The sequence below is a fragment of the Pituophis catenifer genome, unplaced genomic scaffold (genome assembly GCF_029215685.1).
Source record: "Pituophis catenifer annectens isolate HBS135680 unplaced genomic scaffold, rPitCat1.0.hap2 SCAF_2, whole genome shotgun sequence".
In the NCBI taxonomy this organism is placed as follows: domain Eukaryota; kingdom Metazoa; phylum Chordata; class Lepidosauria; order Squamata; family Colubridae; genus Pituophis; species Pituophis catenifer.
The window spans coordinates 11,994,722-12,020,030 of NW_027256882.1; the positions used below are offsets into that span (position 1 = coordinate 11,994,722).

Below are 25,309 nucleotides of genomic sequence, written 5' to 3' on the forward strand. Positions count from 1 at the left end.
GGGCGCTCCTAAGATCGCTCCTGCAGCCCCCACCTTCTCCTTGGGGAGATTGGTCTGCCGGCCCTTCCCGATCGTTTCCCGTAACTTCCTTTTTTTTTTTTTCCCTCTGGGGCTGTTGCAGATCCAGAAGTTTAATGGCTGCTAACCCGGCCGGAGGGAAAGGGGGCGATCCCTCCCAGGAGCTGCTGTGTCGGGGAGCTGCTCAAGACGAGGCACCTCAGGAGAGAGCATCGGGTAAAGGCTCCTGCTGATGCCCTTTAATCCTCAGGATTGACTTTGCCCGAGTTAATTTCATTCCTGACTTAATTTCATTCGTGAATTCCTTTTCATTGTTTAATTGAACGGTGTTTTTAAAGTCCTGGGTGCATTTAAACAGGTACCATCACCCTTTTCCTATAGGCCAGCCTGTCTCGACCTTGGCGACTTTTAAGATATGTGGACTTCCAGTCCCAGAATTCTCCAGCCAGCATAGGATGGCTGGCTGGGGAATTCTGGGAGTTGAGGCCCATGTATTTTAAAACTGCTAAGGTTGAGAAACCATGCTACAGGCAGGGCAAATCCCACCTGCGAAAATAGTTTTCCTTTCTCCTCGGATGATCTGATAGGCAGGGAGAGTGGATGTTATGTGGGTCAGGATTGTGATGTTCTAGAGTCCAGAGAAGAGCAACAAAGAGGATTAAGGGACCGGAGGCTAAAACACATAAAGAACGGTTGTTGGAATTGGGTATGTCTGGTGTCAGGGGGAAAAACCTGATTATGAGCATAGCTGCACTTGTAAGGAATTGAACAGACAGTACATCATAAGACATCTCACTTAGAATCCAGAGGTTTATGAAATTTAAAATTATAACAAGCAGCAAATACTTACACAATAACCACATTGCAATGAGGGTCAATAGGCAACCAGTCAAAAGTTACTCACTGTCCAACATGCCATTATATACCACAAAGCACAAGACCCCCAAAATTCTGCCACGTTGTCACAGCAACTGAGGCAGTTTTCTCTTCCTCTAACCACAATGTCACAATATTGTTATTTTGACATGCATTATTTATTTATTTATTTAATTACTTATTTAATTAATTAATTTATATACCGCCCTTCTCCCAAAGGGACTCAGGGCGGTGTACAGCCAGCATAAAACCCACAAATATAAAATTTAAATTACAGCCTGATAGTTCCCTCTTTTCCCTCGATCAGCTACCAACAGTATTGAGACATACTATTTCAGTGAAGAGGTTAAATTTCAGGTACTTAAATATTCTTTGGTCAAAACCCAAAGCCTCAATAAATAGGCCTGAAACTTTGGTCAAGGTTAAATATTTTCTTTATGCCAGTAAGGAGTTGCTGAGATGACAGGGAGTATTTTTATCTGAAAAGAGCAGACTGACCCAGACAGATGCATCCTGTTGCTGACTTCTGCATTTAACCCCAAATGTCATATATAACGAGTGCTATGTATAATTATACCCCAATATATTCATGTTATTTCCTCTTTTCTTGTTATCTATTACTAAATGTCTGGACTAGACATCTTTCGTTTCCTCTAAGACCAAATATGTCTTAATGCAACCTCGACAAATGTATACGTAGTCTAAAAGTATAAAAGCAACACCTCTGTACACCCTTCGGGGTTCAGACAATTTGCTGTGTTAACTGCTGTTTGAACCTTATGCATAATAAACCTTTCCTGCATTGAAGAGCTTAGTCTGGTCTCGTGAATTTCCTACAACATCAGCATGCTTGCAGGTTACAACTTTTTTATAGATACATTAGTACTGAATACCATGATTTTAAACAGATTATACAGATTAATCTTGAACACAATAAACCTTGCCAAAGGAATGTCAAGTCAATAGGCATCTGTAAAGAAGCCTACATTATGATTAGTTTCCCCTCACACTAGTTTAATGAAAAGAAGGATTAGGAATGATAGTGTTGTAGCGCGGGAATAACGAGAGGCACAAGCAAGCAAGTGACAACAGCTCTTTAATATAGAGTGAGACTTCAGCAAAAACTCTCTGGCAGCAGCCCTCCTTATATACACTCCAGGAGAGACTGTTAGCCAATCAGCAACACTTAAATATTTGGAACTCCCGCTTAAATGTATCAATACATAACACCCCTCCATTCCCAGAAGGCACTATTCATTCAACTATTTACATAATTACAAACAAAGTCTCGCAGGTGACCAGGGCGTGTTCTCGCTCGGGTCGACCTGCGCAGTTCAGTATTGGGTGAGGCGTCGAGCCAGTCAGAGGGACTCTTTGTTTCTCCTGGCTCTGCCAATGGAACCTCCTGGATTTCCTCGGAGGCATGGTTTTCCCTGGCTGGGAGTGTCGACTCGTCGGGGCGGCGCTGGAGCCATGGCTTGTCAGCTAAGTATTCCCTCGAACTCGGGCTTGAGCTAGCTGTTTGGGGAAAATCGTTGTAGTTAGGCTTTGTTATTTTCGGGCTATCATAGACCTCGCTATCTATACGTTTGCGTAATTGGTCTATGTGGCGTTTCCAGAGTTTGTCGTGGCCGACATCTACTGTGTAAGATTTTGGGCCGGTAATTCCTACGATGGTTCCTGCCATCCACAATGGTCCGCTGGCATAGTTCCTGGCAAAGACCGGTATTCCGATTTGGAACTGTCTCAGCCCCGCTACTTCTCCCTTATAATTCCCATGTGTATAATTTGGGTGCAATCTATCTAATACACACCTCAACTTTCTGCCCATTAGTAATTCGGCAGGACTGCGCCCCGTGGCAGTGCACGGTGTGGCATGTTGGATTGCCAGAAATTGATCTATTCTAGTCTGCCAATCTCCTGCATCTAGCCTGGACAACGCTTCTTTGGCCGTTCTCACAAAACGTTCCGCAAGGCCATTCGAAGCCGGATGGAACGGAGCTGATAGGGCATGATGAATGCCCAATTCGGCCAGATAGCCCTCAAATTGAGTCGTGGTGAATTGGGGCCCATTGTCGGATACGAGAGTATCCGGCAATCCATGAGTTGCAAAAAGTCTCCGAAGAGTCTTAATGACTGCTTCGGCTGTGGTCGAGGGCATCAGGATGATTTCTAACCATTTAGAGAAAGCGTCTACCACAATTAAAAATGTTTGCCCGTGGAACGGCCCGGCAAAATAAATGTGGATCCTCCCCCATGGCCCTTTTGGTTTCTCCCATTCCCTGACGGGCGCTATGGGAGGATCGGGGCAGGACTCCTGGCAAGGGCTGCACTTTCCGACCCACTCAGTGACATCCCTATCCATTTGTGGCCACCAGACGTAGCCCCTCTCTATGGGAGCGTACTGGACGGTGGGAGGCTATTGGTGGTAGCAGGCGGTCCCGTAAATAACGAGGCCCTAAGCCATGGAGCACTTTAAAGGTGATAACCAATACCTTGAAGCGCACCCGGAAGACCACCAGGAGCCAGTGCAGCTCGCGCAGGAGCAGTGTTACATGGGAGCGCCATGCTGTTCCTGTCACTACCCGCGCTGCTGCGTTCTGGACCAGCTGGAGCCTCCGGGTGCCCTTCAAGGGGAGCCCCATGTAGAGAGCATTGCAGTAGTCAAGGCGAGAGGTGACGAGGGCATGAGTGACTGTGCACAGGGGAATCCCGATCAAGAAAGGGCCGCAACTGGCGAATCAGTCAAACCTGATAAAAGGTCCCCCTGGTTACAGCTGTCAGATGTTCCTCCAAGGACAGCTGCATATCCAGGAGGACTCCCAGATTGCGAGCCCTTTCTGTGGGGGCCAAAGACTCGCCCCCAATAGTCGTCTCGTTGGGGGCGAGTTGTAGGTGTCTCGTTTTTGAATTTCGCGCGGATTTTTCACGCCGCCATCTTTGACTGGCTGTTTTGAATGAGCCGCTTCGGGTTGGCTGTGGCGGTCACGTGGCCAGGATTGGCTGTGAATGATGGCTCTGCAGACTCTCGCCAAGTGTCCCTTCTTTTCACAGCGCCTGCAAACAGCGTCTCGGTACTTGCAGGTCTGTCTCTCGTGTTTTCCGCCACAGCTAGAACAGTATTTTTGACAACTGTTCATTTCTGTCTTTTTGTGTTCAGTGTGGCAGATGTCCTCGTCGGACTCTCCTTCTGAGCTGGATCTGACGTCCTACCGATGCACTGGTGGAGTTTTGGGAGTGTCTTTGCTTGCCAATGGTCGTTGCAAGGCTTCAGTGGCTTTTGTAGAGGCTTCGTGAGCCCTGACCTTGTCTAGGACTCCAACCAGTGTCAAGTCGGGTTTAGTGAGTAGTCGCCTTTGCAGTCTCGTATCCCAAACGCCGCATATTAGCTGCTCGAGCAGCACGTCGTCTAAGTCTCTATAGTCAAAATGCGTTGCGGTTTTACGAAGGCTCGCCATGTACGCGCTGACCGACTCTCCCTCTTTCTGCACACGTTGTCTGAATTCGTAGCGCTGCACGAACTTGGAGGGCACCGGAGCGTAGTGCGCTCGGAGAGTCGCCATCAGTGTGTCCCAGGGAACGGTCTGGACTGGCGTTGGCTCGCAGAGGGACTCCGCCATCTCGAACACGTCCGGTCTGCATTGACTTAGGAATAGGGCTGTCTTCCGATTAGCGGAGAGTCCTTGCATGTCGCTGCCTTTGAGGGAGCACTCGAACCTTGTCATGTAGGATGCCCATTTCTCACGGGCAGGATCGAAGGGCTTGGGCGGAACGTAGGCAGACATGCCGGTATGTCTCCTGTAGTTCGCTTCGTCACCCTAGCTGAAGCTCGAGGGTCTCACTGGTTCGCTTTTTGTGGCCTCAATCCCACCTTCGTCGCCAATGTTGTAGCGCGGGAATAACGAGAGGCACAAGCAAGCAAGTGGCAACAGTTCTTTAATATAGAGTGAGACTTCAGCAAAAACTCTCTGGCAGCAGCCCTCCTTATATACACTCCAGGAGAGACTGTCAGCCAATCAGCAACACTTAAATATTTGAAACTCCTGCTTAAATGTATCAATACATAACAGATAGGATAGCAATATTCTATTAGTTGAGGGGTTGACACAAAGAAGAGGGAGTCAACCTAATCTCCAAAGCACCTGAAGGCAGGATAAAAAGCAATGGGTGGAAACTAATCAAGGAGAGAAGCAACTTAGAACCAAAGAGAAATTTCCTGACAGTGAGAACAGTTAATCAGTGGAACAACTTGCCTCCAGAAGTTGTGGGTGTTATCCAACAGTGGAGGTTTTAAAGAAGAGATTGGACAACCATTTGTCTGAAATGGTATAGCAGGCGTGTCAAACTGGCGGCCTGCAGGCCAGATGCGTTACATGCAGGCCACGCCCAACACAGCTCTGTGAAGGGAAAAACTCATGAAACGTGACGTGGCGAGTTTGACACCTGTGGTATAGTGGTTAGAAGGCCTCTGTTATTCTGTATTCTGAAATGGCTGAAATACAGGACATGTGTGGGGACGGGGGATATGGAAACCACACCATGCTTGCTAACAATATATCGCTACAGGATGTGGGCATAGCTACTTTGATACTTCCATAATGTGTCTAACTGCCAAACAACCAGCTGTATTTCCTGCTTAGTAAATATACAGGTGTGCTGAAAAAGTAATTCAGGCTCTTTCCCAGCCTTATGGGAGGACCCACCTTTGTCCAAATTTGAATACAGGTATTCCTTGACTTACAGGTACAACTGAGCCCAAAATTTCTGTTGCTCACCGAGATAGGAGCTAAGTGAGTTTTGCCCCCTACTACGACCTTTCTTGCCCCAATGGTTAAGTGAACCACAGTGCAATAGGGAATTCTATTGACCTGGCTTGTCAGAAGGTTGCAACAGGATCACATGACCCCAGGACACTGCAAGCGTCATAAATATGAGACAGTTGTTGCCAAGTGTCTTTTTTTTTAAAGTTTTTTATTTTTATTTTTCATAATTTCCTTGACTATGATATATGACACAACGTGTTAAAGCAGCTTTTAATATTCCTGAAGTATTGCAGGTAATTTCATATTAATGCTGGACCTAGTCCAAATTCCCTGAGATAATGGCAACCCAGGGAACTGGATCAGGGACAGCATCAGTCGTAAGCAGGTACGGGTCCCCGTTTTCCAAGTTTCTCACAGAAGGTTGCAAAAGGTGATCACATGACCCCGGGACACTGCAACCGTCATAAATATGAGCCAGTTGTTGCCAAGTGTCTGAATGTTGATCATGTGACCATGGGGATGCTGCCAATGGTCATAAGTGTGAAAAACAATCATGTCATTGTTTCCAGTGCCATTGTAACTTCAAACGGTCACTCAATGAATGGCTGTAATTTGAGGACTAGCTGTAGATGCATGGCTCAGAGAGAATTGGACTCTGCCTCTTTGTTGGTGCCAGGCCAGACCTAGAACTCCTGATTAACAACTCAGCAGATACGGGATGGGATCTACTTGAGGCTCCAGAGTCAACCTCTGTGGTGTTTTAATACGTAAATTCATGGCTGAGATAATCTGCCTCTGAATCCAATCCCTGGTCCTTCCACATCATTCAGTTTTCCTCACAACCCAACGTTAGCAGCTTCTATGTATTGTTCTTGTGGCTTCAAAGTACTTAAATAAACCGATTCCCTACTTAGGATAAAGATATGGATGTAAACTTGCCCTTGTTCACTGTAGCTTCACCAATATAGTTAAGGTGTTTGATAGGAAATTATTCCTTTGCTTTTATTTTCACTCCTAGACACTCTGATGGCCTCATCTTCATCTCCTGGAACCTCAGGTCTGTTTAGCAGAGGATTAACAGCGGTTGAACTTCCAACTCAGGTAGGAGGATTCTCCCCTTACTTAAAAGTGCCAGTCTGATTTATTGAAGAAGCCCCCAATAAAAGAAGGCAAGAGAAGAAACAATGGATGGATATTAACCAAGGAGAGAAGCAACCCAGAATTAAGGAAAAAATTTTTGTAATAGTGAGAACAATTACCCTGTAGAATGGCTTGCCTTCAGAAGTATTGGTGCTTCATCACTGGAGGCTTTGAAGAAGAGACTGGGCAGCCATTTGTCTGGAATGGTATATAGGATCTCCTGCTTGAGCGGGAGGTTGGGCTAGAAGACCTCCAAGGTCCCTTCCAACTCTGTCATTCTGTTATTTATTTATTTATTTTATTTAATTTATTTTATTAAATTTCTATACCGTCCTACTCCCGAAGGACTCAGGGCGGTGAATAGCCACGAAGTAAAACACATAAATACAAAAAATTAAAATCGAATAAAATGAATTAAATAATTTGGCTGAATTTAAAATACCCAATAATTTAAAACAAATTTAAAATTTACACTTAAAAGGGAGAAGATATAGGCCAGGCCAGCTTGATGAAATAGAAGAGTCTTGAGCGCGCGGCGGAAGGTGCGCAGATCCGGGATCCTCTGTATTTCCGGGGGGAGCTCATTCCAGATCATAGGTGCCCCCACAGAGAAGGCTCTCCCCCTAGGGGCCGACAGCTGACACTGTTTGGCCGACGGCACCCGGAGGAGCCCCTCTCTATGGGAGCGCCGGGAGCCAGTGCAGCTCGCGCAGGAGAGGTGTTACATGGGAGCTCCACGTTGCTCCCATAACCACCCGCACAGCCGCACTCTGCGCCAGTTGGAGCCTCCGAGTGCACCTCAAGGGGAGCCCCATGTAGAGAGCATTACAATAGTCCAGACGAAAGGTGACGAGGGCATGAGTGACTGTGCGTAGGGAGTCCCGATCTAGAAAGGGACGCAACTGGCGGATCAGGCGAACCTGATGAAAAATCCTCCCGGTCACGGCCGTCAAGTGCTCTTCTAAAGACAGCCGTGAATCCAGGAGGACGCCCAAGTTGCGAGCCCTTTCCGTGGGGGCCAATGATTCGCCCCCAATAGTCAGCGATGGCACCAGCTGACTATATCGGGACGTCGGAAACCACAGCCACTCGGTCTTGGATGGGTTGAGCCTGAGCCTGTTTCTCCCCATCTGTTATATTCTGTTATTCTGTTACATTATCTGGTTAAAAAGCACACCCAGAGAGCTCAGCTATTTCAGTGCACAGCTCCCCATGCTTCTTACGGGATATAAGTTTAAACTGCGCAAACCTTCAGTAAAACAGGAAAAAGTAACAAAAGATCATGTGAAGCCATGTCGCCCAGTACGTGTGGCCATGCCTGTTTGTCTTCCAGGTTTCTGGCATGCATGCGTGTGCAACAATCAGCTGTCCTTTGCACACGCGGCAGTGCTGAAAACCGGCTTACGCATGCACGCTGGCCAGCTGGTTGTCAGGTGCCCATGCGTGCCAGAACCCAGAAGTTCAGCTTTTCCAGAGCGCAATCCTTTTGCGTGCATAGCAGTTCCAATAACCTGCACAGGCATGCTAGACCCCGGAAGTTAGGCTTTTTTATAGCACGGTCCCGACAAGCATACGAGCATGCATGCATTGTTTTCACGCGACAAGGTTCACCATCACTGCTGTAGCTCATCAGTGGAAAGCGAAGGAATATGGGGTTGCAGAATCGGCCAAACCAATAATACATTACATTACTGTCCTAGATGTGTCTGTAGCCAGAGGCTCTTTGCAATTTATGTTTTTGGAAAGGTTCTCCAGAGAAGATGCAAATTTGCCCTATTTGGAAACTCTGCAGATGGAATATGTTCATCAAGAAGAGGACTTGCAAGTAATTTATTGAAGTTTTCATTGTTAAGAATGCTCATGGAATATAATTAATTTTTTTTCTTCTCCCTGTGTCAGAATTTGGTATCGCTTGAGGATGTAGCTGTGTTTTTCTCCGTGGAGGAGTGGGCCCTGCTGGATTCTGAGCAAAAAGCCCTGTACCAAGAGGTCATGCTGGAAAACGAAAGGAACATAATCTCCTTAGGTAAGGGATTCTTTTAAGATATTGAAATTTAGTAGCTGTAACAGTGGAGTTCTACAAGGAGTCAGAACACACAATTACAGCTGATTGGTTGGAGAAAGCTGTCTCCTGCATGAGGCAATCTATTCTGTGATTTTGTTGTTTTTTGATCTATAATGATGACAATTAGGAGCGTGATAGGGTCCAAAGGTTTATCACAGGGATTTTTACTCCCTGCAGTCATCTGGTCGGAAAGAGTGCTTACAACCAGATGACTGCAAGGAATTATCAATCCTTCCATCCTCCATCCTTCAATCAGAACTGATGAAGCTTCTGGGATGAGAAGGGAAACATCTTCAAGGAAAAAAGAAAGTCCAGTTGCCTTTAGAAAAAGCAACTTTGGGATAAAGATGAATGAACACCTCAGATGGGAACCAGTTTTGTTCAAGTAAAAACCTCTTCACGGAGAAGAGGATGAAGTTCAGTTTCAGGACCAAGTCCCTCAATCTATCTACCTTCTCAGATTAAAATTAAACCAATTGGTTCTCCATCCTCAGCAGTATAGTTGAGGACCTCTCCCTCACCCCCAAATTTAAATGCCCTCATCCAAATGTTCAGGTTTTCATTCTGTACCATTGGGGACAAGCAGGCTCCAAAGGACAAGCTTTGAACCAGTGGGAGTTTGATCATTCAAATACAGCAATAGTGCTTAATCCGTTTCACGCCTAAGTTTGTGTTAATTTCCCTTTTTTTTTTCCTGTTGCAAGCAGGTGACGGATGGGAGAGGGAGGATTCTGGCCAAGAGGCAGCAGCACCTTTGCCAAAAGAGAAAAAGGAAGTTGCAGAAAACCAGTTAATGGTTGAGCTGCAGAATTGCTCTGGTTTCCCTTGTCCAGATCCCAATGTCTTATTGGACGGAGATGATTGCCAAGAAAAAGGAGAGTGTTCAAGGTGTGGGAAAACACTCCTAGATGAATTGGGATTATGTGAGTGTTGCCAAAGCCCTGATGGAGAGAAACAAGATGAAAGCAGGCAACACTGCAGAGGGACCCTTCCTCCTCCTTTACATGAAAGCATACAAGAAGGAGGGGAAATGTACAAATGTACGGAGTGTGCAGAAAGCTTCAGTACAAGCCATTCTCTTTCAATGCATAAAACGATTCACAAAACAGAGGATCCACACAAATGTCTGGATTGTGGAAGGACCTTCAGGCAGAAAAATCATCTTAGTTCACATAAAAAGGTCCACGAAGAGAGGAAGCAGCATCAATGCATTAATAGGGGAAACAGCTTTGGAAGCAGCGCCTCCCTTACTTCCCATCAAAGCAGCCACAGAGAGGAGAAATTGCATCAATGCAGGGAGAGTAGAATGAGGTTTACTTGGAGCAAGGAACCAAATTCCTGGAAAAAAAGGTCCACTGGGAATAAATCGTGTAAATGCCTGGAATGTGGGAAGAGCTTCCGCTCTGCAAGATACCTCACTTCCCATAATAGGACCCATACAGGGGAAAAGCCGTATCATTGCACAGTGTGTGGGAAGAGCTTCACCCGAAAAGGCGATTTCAATTTACACAAGAGGGTACACACCGGAGAAAAGCCATATAAGTGCACAGAGTGTGGAAAATGCTTCAGCAGAAGTGGTGCTCTATCCGTACATAACAGGATGCATAAAGGGGAGAAGCCTTATGAATGCCTGCACTGTGGAAAAAACTTCAGTCGAAAAGGTCATCTTAAGTCCCATGAGAGGATCCACACTGGGGAGAAACCATATCAGTGCCAAGAGTGTGGAAAATGCTTCAGTGATTCTGGAGAACTGACAATCCATAAAAGGATTCACTCAGGGGAGAAACCGTATAAGTGCACGGAGTGTGGCATGAGTTTCAGGAGAAGTAGTCACCTTGGTATCCACAAGAGGACCCACACTGGGGAGAAACCATACACATGTTACGAGTGCGGAAAAAGCTTTAGTCTAAATAGTTCACTCAAGAGCCATAGAAGGCTTCACTCAGGGGAGAAACCCTATAAATGCATGGAGTGTGGAAAATGTTATAGAGACAGTGGCCAGCTTACCTCCCACATGAGGATCCACACAGGAGAGAAGCCATTTAAATGCATCGACTGTTCAAAGAGTTTCCGACTCAGTGGTAATCTTACACTCCATAAAAGACTCCACACAGGGGAGAAGCCATATCAGTGTGTGGAGTGTGGAAAGAAATTTAGAACCTGCGGTGAGTTTAATCGACATAAGAAGACGCATAGCAGGAAAAGACGATGCTAATTGGTTCGTGTTGATTCTCAAAATTTGCTTCATGCTGACAGACGTTTTGCAGGAGATTCTGTAGAAATGCATGGAGTATGGGAAGGGCTTCTGAAGCAGCAGAAACGTCTTGTTCCATTAAAAAGAAGAGTTTTCTTGTAGAACTAGGAATTAACTTTTGGATATTAGATCTTTGTGCTAGAGTAGAGTAGAATAAGATTAGAAAGAATAAGAATAAAAATAGAATAGAGATAGCATGTCATGGCATAACATAGCATAGGATAGGATTCTTTATTAGCCAAGTTTGATTGGACATACAAGGAATGTGTCTCCGATGCATATGCTATCAGCGTACATAACATACAACAAGTGATCAACTTTTGTCAGTGCAAACACCAAAGATAGGTAGGGATTTGGAAACTAACACATCCAGATGGAGATTCTCAGGCATCCAGGTTGCGGTTGTCCCAAAGGTGCTTTTATCAACAGGCAACTGGACTTTTTTTTTCCCCCTTGAAGAGATTTCCCTTCTCATCCAAGAACTTTCTTCAGTTCTGAACTGAAGAAGCTTCTTAAATGAGTAGCGAAATGTCTTCAAGAAAAAACAAAATCCAGTTGACTTTTCAAAAAAAGCGCCTTTGGGATAACAGTTTCAGACAACATTAGGGTGCAGAAAGCTGGCTTAGACATCATATAGGGAAGATGCTGAAATACTTTAAGAGCAAACATTGCCACCTAAGTGGTGAGGTCCCTGTTTCGTAATGTTGGAAGAATCAAACAGTGGTCCGCTACACCCATATGGAGAAAGTCACACCAGTTCAAAGAGAAATAGGATCTTCACTGAGCACTTCGGTGGGAGAAAGTGACGGAAGAGAATGAAACATTGAACCAATACAAGAGTCGAGAGTTTTGTCAAAAGTCATAACTGGAGGGATGGCGCTGTGTCTGCACCAGCTAACATTGGTTGTGTTTAACTGATTTCTAGTCTGAGATACGAAATTGATTGTGCTTGACTTTATTAGTGCCCTAACGTGTATAGTAGCTAAAGGCTTAGCTTACACATCTCAGATATAGGCCCTTTTTGGACAATTTAGGGAACAAGCTTTAGAAAATAGAGGCAGCCCTTGACTTATGACCACAATTAAGCCCCACATTTCCATGGCTAAGCAAGGCAGTTGTTAAGTGAGTTTTGTTCCCTTTTACAACCTTTGCCACAGTTGTTCAGTTAGTAACATGGTTGTTAAATGAATCTTAATTGACTTTGCTTGTCAGAATGTTTCAAACAGTGATCACATGACCCTGGGACACTCCAGCTATTAAAAATACAGGCCAGTTGCCAAATGTCTGAATTTTGATCACATCACAAAGGGATGCTGCAACGGTGGTGTGAAAAAAATCATAAATCATTTTTTTCAGTGCCGTTGTAACTTTGAATGGTCACTGAACAAATGATTGTAAGATGAGGACTAATTGTAAAGCAGCAATTGATTATTTGTTATTAAGGCAGAGTCATGAATGTTAAGAATGTGTTGTTTCAGTGTAACTGACAATCGCCAATTCATTGAAACCCACCTTGGAAAACATAGGGAAGGAATTTCTTAACCTCAAAATCGGTCAGGGCCTAGACTAGGGGTCTCCAAAGGTATTTTAAGACTTGTGGACTTCAACTTCCAGAATTCCTCTGGCACAGATGTTGGCACACATGTTATCATGCTGGCTGGGGAATTCTGGGAGTTGAAGTCCATAAGTTAAAATCTCAAAAAGGGGGAAGATGGCGAAGAGGCCTAAGATTCCTTGGAGAAGGATGAGGTTTCCCAGGGAACAAGACCAAATGCACAGTTTGGCCTCTGACAGTTAGAAGACCAGAGTCTCATCAGGGATGAGGGACCTTGGTCATTTTTTCTTCAACTCCCAGAATTCCTGAACAGCCATGCTTAAAAATCATGTTACTTTTCTTGCTGGGGAATTCTAGGAGTTGAAGTCCACAAGTCTTAAAAGTTGCCAAGTGTGGAGACCCTTGCTTAAGACTTATGGAATCTTATGGAACAGTGCTACATTAAGCAAAAGATATGCATAACATGCCAGAGAGAGAGAGAGAGGGAGGGAGGGAGGGAGGGAGGGAGGGAGGGAGGGAGGGAGGGAGAGACCCAAAACTTCAGTTTCCACTTGGTAGCATGTTACCTAACTGATCTACATTATTTGTCACAATATCTGTTCCTCTATTTCTGTGAAATACAGAAAAACAGCAACCCACATAAAGAGTGAAACAGAGACCATGAACAAGTAAGAAGCAGATTTATTAAATATATATATATATAAAGCTATATATATATTTCAAGCTTTTGCAAAAGGGTTCTCCCACGAAAGAGAGAGAACGTCTGATCACTTCGCTTACATGGTTTATATACAGTTTTCGCGATACAGCAACACAATGTAAATGTCCCCTTAGGGAATTGTTTTCAGGTCTTATATAACAATTTTGGCTCTCTGCACATGTTCCACCCTGGAGTTCCCCTCCAAAAATACCCTCCGAAAATACCCAACACAAATGTTTCCATGCTGATTGGTATTCTTCTTAATAGATCATTAGGCTGTTCCTCATTTAGATCAGCCCGACCGGATTTAGAATGTACCCGAAACTTTTATTTCCCCAAAACAAGCAGTTCTTCAAAACAAGCATCACAGAAACATTACAGTTCCCTTTTTCCTTTCCATAATCTACTGCTTACTCATGTCCTAATTATCAGGTTACATAAATCAGATTATATAAAGGTTGAATATGGCGTTACTTCGGTTATGCTTTTTACAGGAATAATTCATTTTCTCTCAATTTCTTTTTGGCTTGTATTGCAAGATAAGATGCTGAGACTTTGGAAAAAGTTCAGAGAAGAGCAACTAAAATGATCAAAGGCCTGGAGACTAACACATTAGAATGGCTGCAGGATTTGGGTATGGCTAGTCTAAAAAAAAATTAGGGACAACATGATACCAGTATTGTAGTATTTGAGGGGCTGCCCCAAAGAAGAGGGGGGTCAGTTTATTCTCCAAAGCACCAGAGGGCAGCACAAGAAACAATGGTTGGAAACTAATCAAGGAGAGAAGCAACCTGGAATGAAGGAGAAACTTCCTAACAGTGAGGACAATTAACCAGTGGAACAGAAGTTGCCTTCAGAAATCGTGGGCGCTCCATCACTGGAGGTTTTTAAGAAGAAACTAGATAGTCACTTATCTGAAATAAGTGGTTCTCCTGCTTGAGCAGGGGGCTGGACTAGGAGACCTCCAAGGTTCCTTCCAGCTCTATTGCTATTCCAATCATTTTTACAAACCGAAGTGAGCCTTACCCACTTCCAGAGAAAGACACTGGAAACAAGGAGGCTGATTGGAAAGATGGTTTATTGATGAACAGGACCACATGGGTTTGAGATTCTGGGCCGCTGAACAGATGGAGTGGAGAGAGAGAGGTATTTATACCCTCTCTTGGGCCTTGCCCTTGAGCTTCCTGTTCCTGTGGCAAGAGCATGTATTCTATTGGTTGCTGTAAGGCAGGGCTCCCCAAACTTGGCAGCTTTAAGACTTGTGGACTTCAACTCCCAGAATTCTCCAGCCTGCTATGCTATGCTATGCTGGCTGGAGAATTCTGGGAGTTGAGGTCCACAAGTCTTAAAGCGGCCAAGTTTGAAGACCTCTGCTGTAAGGTGTCACTGCTAACTTTGTGGGCTATTTGAATCCCAGGCTTGATTGAAGGCCAAAAAACATGAAGCCGACCCAGAGGAAGATGGAGAGACAACTTCAAAGAGACACTACAACAGCATCAAATAACCTTTGAGGCTGCCAGAAGTGCCAAAACCAGAATGTTGTATCTCCCTCGACACCTGAAGTGGAAAAAGAGGAAGTTAAAAAGAAAAAAGAAAACTAAAACTTAATTGAGGGTTGCAAAAGTCCTTTTTTCTTCCTTATTGGTTCTCTTTCCAAAACTTCTGGTCTCCAATTCCCTCTCTTCTTTCAACTTTCCTGTTCCTTCATTTGAGACGCTCCATTATAGGGATCTAGGAGCGGCAGGCGTTAGGAATCTCTGCATTTCCAACAGGTAGTCCTCCACTTATAACAGTTCATTTAGTTACAACGCTACTGAAAAAAGCGACTTCTGAACGTTTTTCACAGGGATCAAAATTCCCTTCCCTGCTCCCGTCCCTGGGTTTCCTCCCCTCCCTCTCTCCCGTTTCTCGGACTGCCTCGGGGTTGGACTAGAAGACCTCCAAGATCCACCACCCCCAACTCTGTTATTCTGTTAAAGGAGGAGTCCCTTCTAACTGCTGCTCAGCATCGCTTTCCCTTCCCTCCCCCCGTTCCCTGGGCTTCGTCCCCTCCCTCTGTTCCCCTTTCTCTGATTGCCTCGGGAGAAGCAGCCCTGGACTCCCTGCCCAGCTGAGCATCCCACGCGGGACCGCTTCCCCCGTTGCAAAAGGCAGGGCGCAGGCAGGGGGACCCCCGAGTGGGCGGCGCCCTCCCCCCCTTTAGAGAATGGGAGGAGCTGGGCGGGGAGGGGAGGAGCTATAAGAGCTTCCTGCTTGGGCTCTGCAAAGTCTTGGCTGGGGCCGTTCCGAGAAGGGGGATCCACGTGCGTGGCCGGGAAGGAAGGAAGGAAGGAAGGGAGCGTGGCCGCGTGGAAAACGGATCGCGGATCCGTTCCTGCGCGCATCTTTTTGGGAAGCGGGAGTCCGGGCGAGGAAGAGAGCCGCCTCTTTGCTATGGAGCGCCAGGTAAGAAGCTCGCTCCTTCCTTCTTCCCACCTGGGGAAATGCTCGGACAGGAGACCCTTCAAGGCAGCTTCTTGGGGCGCTCCTAAGACCCCTCCTGCAGCCCCCACCTTCTCCTTGGGGAGATTGGTCTGCCGGCCCTTCCCGATCGTTTCCCCCAACTTCCTTTTTTTTCTTCCCTCTGGGGCTGTTGCAGATCCAGAAGTTTAATGGCTGCTAACCCGGCCGGAGGGAAAGGGGGCGATCCCTCCCAGGAGCTGCTGTTTCGGGGAGTTGCTCAAGACGAGGCACCTCAGGAGAGAGCATCAGGTAAAGGCTCCCGCTGAGGCCCTTTAATCCTCAGGATTGACTTTGCCCGAGTTAATTTCATTCCTGACTTAATTTCATTCGTGAATTCCTTTTCATTGTTTAATTGAACGGTGTTTTTAAAGTCTTGGGTGCATTTAAACAGGTACCATCACCCTTTTCCTATAGGCCAGCCTGTAACTTTTAACTTGGCGACTTTTAAGATATGTGGATTTCCGCTCCCAGAATTCTCCAGCCAGCATAGGATGGCTGGCTGGGGAATTCTGGGAGTTGAGGCCCATGTATTTTAAAACTGCTAAGGTTGAGAAACAATGCTACAGGCAGGGCAAATCCCACCTGCGAAAATAGTTTTCCTTTCTCCTCGGATGATCTGATGGGGAGGGTGAACATTATGTGGCCCAGGATTCTGATGATCAAGAGTCCAGAGAAGAGCAACAAAGAGGATTAGGGGAGTGGAGGCTAAAACACATAACGAACAGTTGTTGGAATTGGGTATGTCTGGTGTCAGGGGGAAAAACCTGATTATGAGCATAGCTGCACTTGTAAGGAATTGAACAGACAGTACATCATAAGACATCTCACTTAGAATCCAGAGGTTTATGAAATTTAAAATTATAACAAGCAGCAAGTACTTACACAATAACCACATTGCAATGAGGGTCAATAAGCAACCAGTCAAAAGTTACTCACTGTCCAACATGCCATTATATACCACAAAGCACAAGACTCCCAAAATTCTGCCACGTTGTCACAGCAACTGAGGCAGTTTTCTCTTCCTCTAACCACAATGTCACAATATTGTTATTTTGACATGCATTATTTATTTATTTATTTAATTACTTATTTAATTAATTAATTTATATACCGCCCTTCTCCCAAAGGGACTCAGGGCGGTGTACAGCCAGCATAAAACCCACAAATATAAAATTTAAATTACAGCCTGATAGTTCCCTCTTTTCCCTCGATCAGCTACCAACAGTATTGAGACATACTATTTCAGTGAAGAGGTTAAATTTCAGGTACTTAAATATTCTTTGGTCAAAACCCAAAGCCTCAATAAATAGGCCTGAAACTTTGGTCAAGGTTAAATATTTTCTTTATGCCAGTAAGGAGTTGCTGAGATGACAGGGAGTATTTTTATCTGAAAAGAGCAGACTGACCCAGACAGATGCATCCTGTTGCTGACTTCTGCATTTAACCCCAAATGTCATATATAACGAGTGCTATGTATAATTATACCCCAATATATTCATGTTATTTCCTCTTTTCTTGTTATCTATTACTAAATGTCTGGACTAGACATCTTTCGTTTCCTCTAAGACCAAATATGTCTTAATGCAACCTCGACAAATGTATACGTAGTCTAAAAGTATAAAAGCAACACCTCTGTACACCCTTCGGGGTTCAGACAATTTGCTGTGTTAACTGCTGTTTGAACCTTATGCATAATAAACCTTTCCTGCATTGAAGAGCTTAGTCTGGCCTCGTGAATTTCCTACAACATCAGCATGCTTGCAGGTTACAACTTTTTTATAGATACATTAGTACTGAATACCATGATTTTAAACAGATTATACAGATTAATATTGAACACAATAAACCTTGCCAAAGGAATGTCAAGTCAATAGGCATCTGTAAAGAAGCCTACATTATGATTAGTTTCCCCTCACACTAGTTTAATGAAAAGAAGGATTAGGAATGATAGTGTTGTAGCGCGGGAATAACGAGAGGCACAAGCAAGCAAGTGACAACAGCTCTTTAATATAGAGTGAGACTTCAGCAAAAACTCTCTGGCAGCAGCCCTCCTTATATACACTCCAGGAGAGACTGTTAGCCAATCAGCAACACTTAAATATTTGGAACTCCCGCTTAAATGTATCAATACATAACACCCCTCCATTCCCAGAAGGCACTATTCATTCAACTATTTGCATAATTACAAACAAAGTCTCGCAGGTGACCAGAGCGTGTTCTCGCTCGGGTCGACCTGCGCAGTTCAGTATTGGGTGAGGCGTCGAGCCAGTCAGAGGGACTCTTTGTCTCTCCTGGCTCTGCCAATGGAACCTCCTGGATTTCCTCGGAGGCATGGTTTTCCCTGGCTGGGAGTGTCGACTCGTCGGAGCGGCGCTGGAGCCATGGCTTGTCAGCTAAGTATTCCCTCGAACTCAGGCTTGAGCTAGCTGTTTGGGGAAAATCGTTGTAGTTAGGCTCTGTTATTTTCGGGCTATCATAGACCTCGCTATCTATACGTTTGCGTAATTGGTCTATGTGGCGTTTCCAGAGTTTGTCGTGGCCGACATCTACTGTGTAAGATTTTGGGCCGGTAATTCCTACGATGGTTCCTGCCATCCACAATGGTCCGCTGGCATAGTTCCTGGCGAAGACTGGTATTCCGATTTGGAACTGTCTCAGCCCCGCTACTTCTCCCTTATAATTCTCATGTGTATAATTTGGGTGCAATCTGTCTAATACACACCTCAACTTTCTGCCCATTAGTAATTCGGCAGGACTGCGCCCCGTGGCAGTGCACGGTGTGGCATGTTGGATTGCCAGAAATTGATCTATTCTAGTCTGCCAATCTCCTGCATCTAGCCTGGACAACGCTTCTTTGGCCGTTCTCACAAAACGTTCCGCAAGGCCATTCGAAGCCGGATGGAACGGAGCTGATAGGGCATGATGAATGCCCAATTCGGCCAGATAGCCCTCAAATTGAGTCGCGGTGAATTGGGGCCCATTGTCGGATACGAGAGTATCCGGCAATCCATGAGTTGCAAAAAGTCTCCGAAGAGTCTTAATGACTGCTTCGGCTGTGGTTGAGGGCATCAGGATGATTTCTAACCATTTAGAGAAAGCGTCTACCACAATTAAAAATGTTTGCCCGTGGAACGGCCCGGCAAAATAAATGTGGATCCTCCCCCATGGCCCTTTTGGTTTCTCCCATTCCCTGACGGGCGCTATGGGAGGATTGGGGCAGGACTCCTGGCAAGGGCTGCACTTTCCGACCCACTCAGTGACATCCCGATCCATTTGTGGCCACCAGACGTAGCCCCTCTCTATGGGAGCGTACTGGACGGTGGGAGGCTATTGGTGGTAGCAGGCGGTCCCGTAAATAACGAGGCCCTAAGCCATGGAGCGCTTTAAAGGTGATAACCAACACCTTGAAGCACACCCGGAAGACCACCAGGAGCCAGTGCAGCTCACGCAGGAGCTGTGTTACATGGGAGCGCCATGCTGCTCCCGTCACTACCCACGCTGCTGCGTTCTGGACCAGCTGGAGCCTCCGGGTGCCCTTCAAGGAGAGCCCCATGTAGAGAGCATTGCAGTAGTCAAGGCGAGAGGTGACGAGGGCGTGAGTGACTGTGCACAGGGGAATCCCGATCAAGAAAGGGCCGCAACTGGCGAATCAGTCAAACCTGATAAAAGGTCCCCCTGGTTACAGCTGTCAGATGTTTCTCCAAGGACAGCTGCATATCCAGGAGGACTCCCAGATTGCGAGCCCTTTCTGTGGGGGCCAAAGACTCGCCTCCAATAGTCGTCTCGTTGGGGGCGAGTTGTAGGTGTCTCGTTTTTGAATTTCGCGCCGATTTTTCACGCCGCCATCTTTAACTGGCTGTTTTGAATGAGCCGCTTCGGGTTGGCTGTGGCGGTCACGTGGCCAGGATTGGCTGTGAATGATGGCTCTGCAGACTCTCGCCAAGTGTCCCTTCTTTTCACAGCGCCTGCAAACAGCGTCTCGGTACTTGCAGGTCTGTCTCTCGTGTTTTCCGCCACAGCTAGAACAGTATTTTTGACAACTGTTCATTTCTGTCTTTTTGTGTTCAGTGTGGCAGATGTCCTCGTCGGACTCTCCTTCTGAGCTGGATCTGACGTCCTACCGATGCACTGGTGGAGTTTTGGGAGTGTCTTTGCTTGCCAATGGTCGTTGCAAGGCTTCAGTGGCTTTTGTAGAGGCTTCGTGAGCCCTGACCTTGTCTAGGACTCCAACCAGTGTCAAGTCGGGTTTAGTGAGTAGTCGCCTTTGCAGTCTCGTATCCCAAACGCCGCATATTAGCTGCTCGAGCAGCACGTCGTCTAAGTCTCTATAGTCAAAATGCGTTGCGGTTTTACGAAGGCTCGCCATGTACGCGCTGACCGGCTCTCCCTCTTTCTGCACACGTTGTCTGAATTCGTAGCGCTGCACGAACTTGGAGGGCACCGGAGCATAGTGCGCTCGGAGAGTCGCCATCAGTGTGTCCCAGGGAACGGTCTGGACTGGCGTTGGCTCACAGAGGGACTCCGCCATCTCGAACACGTCCGGTCTGCAGTGACTTAGGAATAGGGCTGTCTTCCGATTAGCGGAGAGTCCTTGCATGTCGCTGCCTTCGAGGGAGCACTCGAACCTTGTCATGTAGGATGCCCATTTCTCGTGGGCAGGATCGAAGGGCTTGGGCGGAACATAGGCAGACATGCCGGTATGTCTCCTGTAGTTCGCTTCATCACCCTAGCTGAAGCTCGAGGGTCTCACTGGTTCGCTTTTTGTGGCCTCAATCCCACCTTCGTCGCCAATGTTGTAGCGCGGGAATAACGAGAGGCACAAGCAAGCAAGTGGCAACAGCTCTTTAATATAGAGTGAGACTTCAGCAAAAACTCTCTGGCAGCAGCCCTCCTTATATACACTCCAGGAGAGACTGTCAGCCAATCAGCAACACTTAAATATTTGAAACTCCTGCTTAAATGTATCAATACATAACAGATAGGATAGCAATATTCTATTAGTTGAGGGGTTGACACAAAGAAGAGGGAGTCAACCTAATCTCCAAAGCACCTGAAGGCAGGATAAAAAGCAATGGGTGGAAACTAATCAAGGAGAGAAGCAACTTAGAACCAAAGAGAAATTTCCTGACAGTGAGAACAGTTAATCAGTGGAACAACTTGCCTCCAGAAGTTGTGGGTGCTATTCAACAGAGGTTTTAAAGAAGAGATTGGACAACCATTTGTCTGAAATGGTATAGCAGGCGTGTCAAACTGGCGGCCTGCAGGCCAGATGCGTTACATGCAGGCCACGCCCAACACAGCTCTGTGAAGGGAAAAACTCATGAAACATGACGTGGCGAGTTTGACACCTGTGGTATAGTGGTTAGAAGGCCTCTGTTATTCTGTATTCTGAAATGGCTGAAATACAGGACATGTGTGGGGACGGGGGATATGGAAACCACACCATGCTTGCTAACAATATATCGCTACAGGATGTGGGCATAGCTACTTTGATACTTCCATAATGTGTCTAACTGCCAAACAACCAGCTGTATTTCCTGCTTAGTAAATATACAGGTGTGCTGAAAAAGTAATTCAGGCTCTTTCCCAGCCTTATGGGAGGACCCACCTTTGTCCAAATTTGAATACAGGTATTCCTTGACTTACAGGTACAACTGAGCCCAAAATTTCTGTTGCTCACCGAGATAGGAGCTAAGTGAGTTTTGCCCCCTACTACGACCTTTCTTGCCCCAATGGTTAAGTGAACCACAGTGCAATAGGGAATTCTATTGACCTGGCTTGTCAGAAGGTTGCAACGGGATCACATGACCCCAGGACACTGCAAGCGTCATAAATATGAGACAGTTGTTGCCAAGTGTCTTTTTTTAAAAAAGTTTTTTATTTTTATTTTTCATAATTTCCTTGACTATGATATATGACACAACGTGTTAAAGCAGCTTTTAATATTCCTGAAGTATTGCAGGTAATTTCATATTAATGCTGGACCTAGTCCAAATTCCCTGAGATAATAGCAACCCAGGGAACTGGATCAGGGACAGCATCAGTCGTAAGCAGGTACGGGTCCCCGTTTTCCGAGTTTCTCACAGAAGGTTGCAAAAGGTGATCACATGACCCCGGGACACTGCAACCGTCATAAATATGAGCCAGTTGTTGCCAAGTGTCTGAATGTTGATCATGTGACCATGGGGATGCTGCCAATGGTCATAAGTGTGAAAAACAATCATGTCATTGTTTCCAGTGCCATTGTAACTTCAAACGGTCACTAAATGAATGGCTGTAATTTGAGGACTAGCTGTAGATGCATGGCTCAGAGAGAATTGGACTCTGCCTCTTTGTTGGTGCCAGGCCAGACCTAGAACTCCTGATTAACAACTCAGCAGATACGGGATGGGATCTACTTGAGGCTCCAGAGTCAACCTCTGTGGTGTTTTAATACGTAAATTCATGGCTGAGATAATCTGCCTCTGAATCCAATCCCTGGTCCTTCCACATCATTCAGTTTTCCTCACAACCCAACGTTAGCAGCTTCTATGTATTGTTCTTGTGGCTTCAAAGTACTTAAATAAACCGATTCCCTACTTAGGATAAAGATATGGATGTAAACTTGCCCTTGTTCACTGTAGCTTCTTCACCAATATAGTTAAGGTGTTTGATAGGAAATTATTCCTTTGCTTTTATTTTCACTCCTAGACACTCTGATGGCCTCATCTTCATCTCCTGGAACCTCAGGTCTGTATAGCAGAGGATTAACAGCGGTTGAACTTCCAACTCAGGTAGGAGGATTCTCCCCTTACTTAAAAGTGCCAGTCTGATTTATTGAAGAAGCCCCCAATAAAAGAAGGCAAGAGAAGAAACAATGGATGGATATTAACCAAGGAGAGAAGCAACCCAGAATTAAGGAAAAAAATTTTGTAATAGTGAGAACAATTACCCTGTAGAATGGCTTGCCTTCAGAAGTGTTGGTGCTTCAGCACTGGAGGCTTTGAAGAAGAGACTGGGCAGCCATTTGTCTGGAATGGTATATAGGATCTCCTGCTTGAGCGGGAGGTTGGGCTAGAAGACCTCCAAGGTCCCTTCCAACTCTGTCATTCTGTTATTTATTTATTTATTTATTTATTTTATTAAATTTCTATACCGTCCTACTCCCGAAGGACTCAGGGCGGTGAACAGCCACGAAGTAAAACACATAAATACAAAAAATTAAAATCGAATAAAATGAATTAAATAATTTGGCTGAATTTAAAATACCCAGTAATTTAAAACAAATTTAAAATTTACACTTAAAAGGGAGAAGATTTAGGCCAGGCCAGCTTGATGAAATAGAAGAGTCTTGAGCGCGCGGCGGAAGGTGCGCAGATCCGGGATCCTCTGTATCTCTGGGGGGAGCTCATTCCAGATCATAGGTGCCCCCACAGAGAAGGCTCTCCCCCTAGGGGCCGACAGCTGACACTGTTTGGCCGACGGCACCCGGAGGAGCCCCTCTCTATGGGAGCGCCGGGAGCCAGTGCAGCTCGCGCAGGAGAGGTGTTACATGGGAGCTCCACGTTGCTCCCATAACCACCCGCGCAGCCGCACTCTGCGCCAGTTGGAGCCTCCGAGTGCACCTCAAGGGGAGCCCCATGTAGAGAGCATTACAATAGTCCAGACGAGAGGTGACGAGGGCATGAGTGACTGTGCGTAGGGAGTCCCGATCTAGAAAGGGACGCAACTGGCGGATCAGGCGAACCTGATGAAAAATCCTCCCGGTCACGGCCGTCAAGTGCTCTTCTAAAGACAGCCGTGAATCCAGGAGGACGCCCAAGTTGCGAGCCCTTTCCGTGGGGGCCAATGATTCGCCCCCAATAGTCAGCGATGGCACCAGCTGACTATATCGGGACGTCGGAAACCACAGCCACTCGGTCTTTGATGGGTTGAGCCTGAGCCTGTTTCTCCCCATCTGTTATATTCTGTTATTCTGTTACATTATCTGGTTAAAAAGCACACCCAGAGAGCTCAGCTATTTCAGTGCACAGCTCCCCATGCTTCTTACGGGATATAAGTTTAAACTGCGCAAACCTTCAGTAAAACAGGAAAAAGTAACAAAAGATCATGTGAAGCCATGTCGCCCAGTACGTGTGGCCATGCCTGTTTGTCTTCCAGGTTTCTGGCATGCATGCGTGTGCAACAATCAGCTGTCCTTTGCACACGCGGCAGTGCTGAAAACCGGCTTACGCATGCACGCTGGCCAGCTGGTTGTCAGGTGCCCATGCGTGCCAGAACCCAGAAGTTCAGCTTTTCCAGAGCGCAATCCTTTTGCGCGCATAGCAGTTCCAATAACCTGCACAGGCATGCTAGACCCCGGAAGTTAGGCTTTTTTATAGCACGGTCCCGACAAGCATACGAGCATGCATGCATTGTTTCCACGCGACAAGGTTCACCATCACTGCTGTAGCTCATCAGTGGAAAGCGAAGGAATATGGGGTTGCAGAATCGGCCAAACCAATAATACATTACATTACTGTCCTAGATGTGTCTGTAGCCAGAGGCTCTTTGCAATTTATGTTTTTGGAAAGGTTCTCCAGAGAAGATGCAAATTTGCCCTACTTGGAAACTCTGCAGATGGAATATGTTCATCAAGAAGAGGACTTGCAAGTAATTTATTGAAGTTTTCATTGTTAAGAATGCTCATGGAATATAATTAATTTTTTTTCTTCTCCCTGTGTCAGAATTTGGTATCGCTTGAGGATGTAGCTGTGTTTTTCTCCATGGAGGAGTGGGCCCTGCTGGATTCTGAGCAAAAAGCCCTGTACCGAGAGGTCATGCTGGAAAACGAAAGGAACATAATCTCCTTAGGTAAGGGATTCTTTTAAGATATTGAAATTTAGTAGCTGTAACAGTGGAGTTCTACAAGGAGTCAGAACACACAATTACAGCTGATTGGTTGGAGAAAGCTGTCTCCTGCATGAGGCAATCTATTCTGTGATTTTGTTGTTTTTTGATCTATAATGATGACAATTAAGAGCCTGATAGGGTCCAAAGGTTTATCACAGGGATTTTTACTCCCTGCAGTCATCTGGTCGGAAAGAGTGCTTACAACCAGATGACTGCAAGGAATTATCAATCCTTCCATCCTCCATCCTTCAATCAGAACTGATGAAGCTTCTGGGATGAGAAGGGAAACATCTTCAAGGAAAAAAGAAAGTCCAGTTGCCTTTAGAAAAAGCAACTTTGGGATAAAGATGAATGAACACCTCAGATGGGAACCAGTTTTGTTCAAGTAAAAACCTCTTCACGGAGAAGAGGATGAAGTTCAGTTTCAGGACCAAGTCCCTCAATCTATCTACCTTCTCAGATTAAAATTAAACCAATTGGTTCTCCATCCTCAGCAGTATAGCTGAGGACCTCTCCCTCACCCCCAAATTTAAATGCCCTCATCCAAAATGTTCAGGTTTTCATT

At 45.8% G+C, this 25,309-nt stretch overlaps 1 protein-coding gene and 1 pseudogene across 1 annotated transcript; both read left to right on the forward strand.

Annotated features, from left to right (window-relative positions):
- Positions 1 to 4,677: 4,677 nt before the first annotated feature.
- Positions 4,678 to 25,309, forward strand: part of LOC139309844 (zinc finger protein 721-like) — a 51,105-nt pseudogene continuing 30,473 nt past the window's right edge.
- Positions 15,654 to 24,741, forward strand: LOC139311761 (zinc finger protein 558-like). The gene is made up of 4 exons (XM_070936266.1): positions 15,654 to 15,816; positions 16,010 to 16,122; positions 22,564 to 22,646; positions 24,579 to 24,741. Exons 2-4 carry the CDS (start codon positions 16,023 to 16,025, stop codon positions 24,720 to 24,722), a joined length of 327 nt encoding a protein of 108 aa, XP_070792367.1. The 5' UTR covers positions 15,654 to 15,816; positions 16,010 to 16,022; the 3' UTR covers positions 24,723 to 24,741.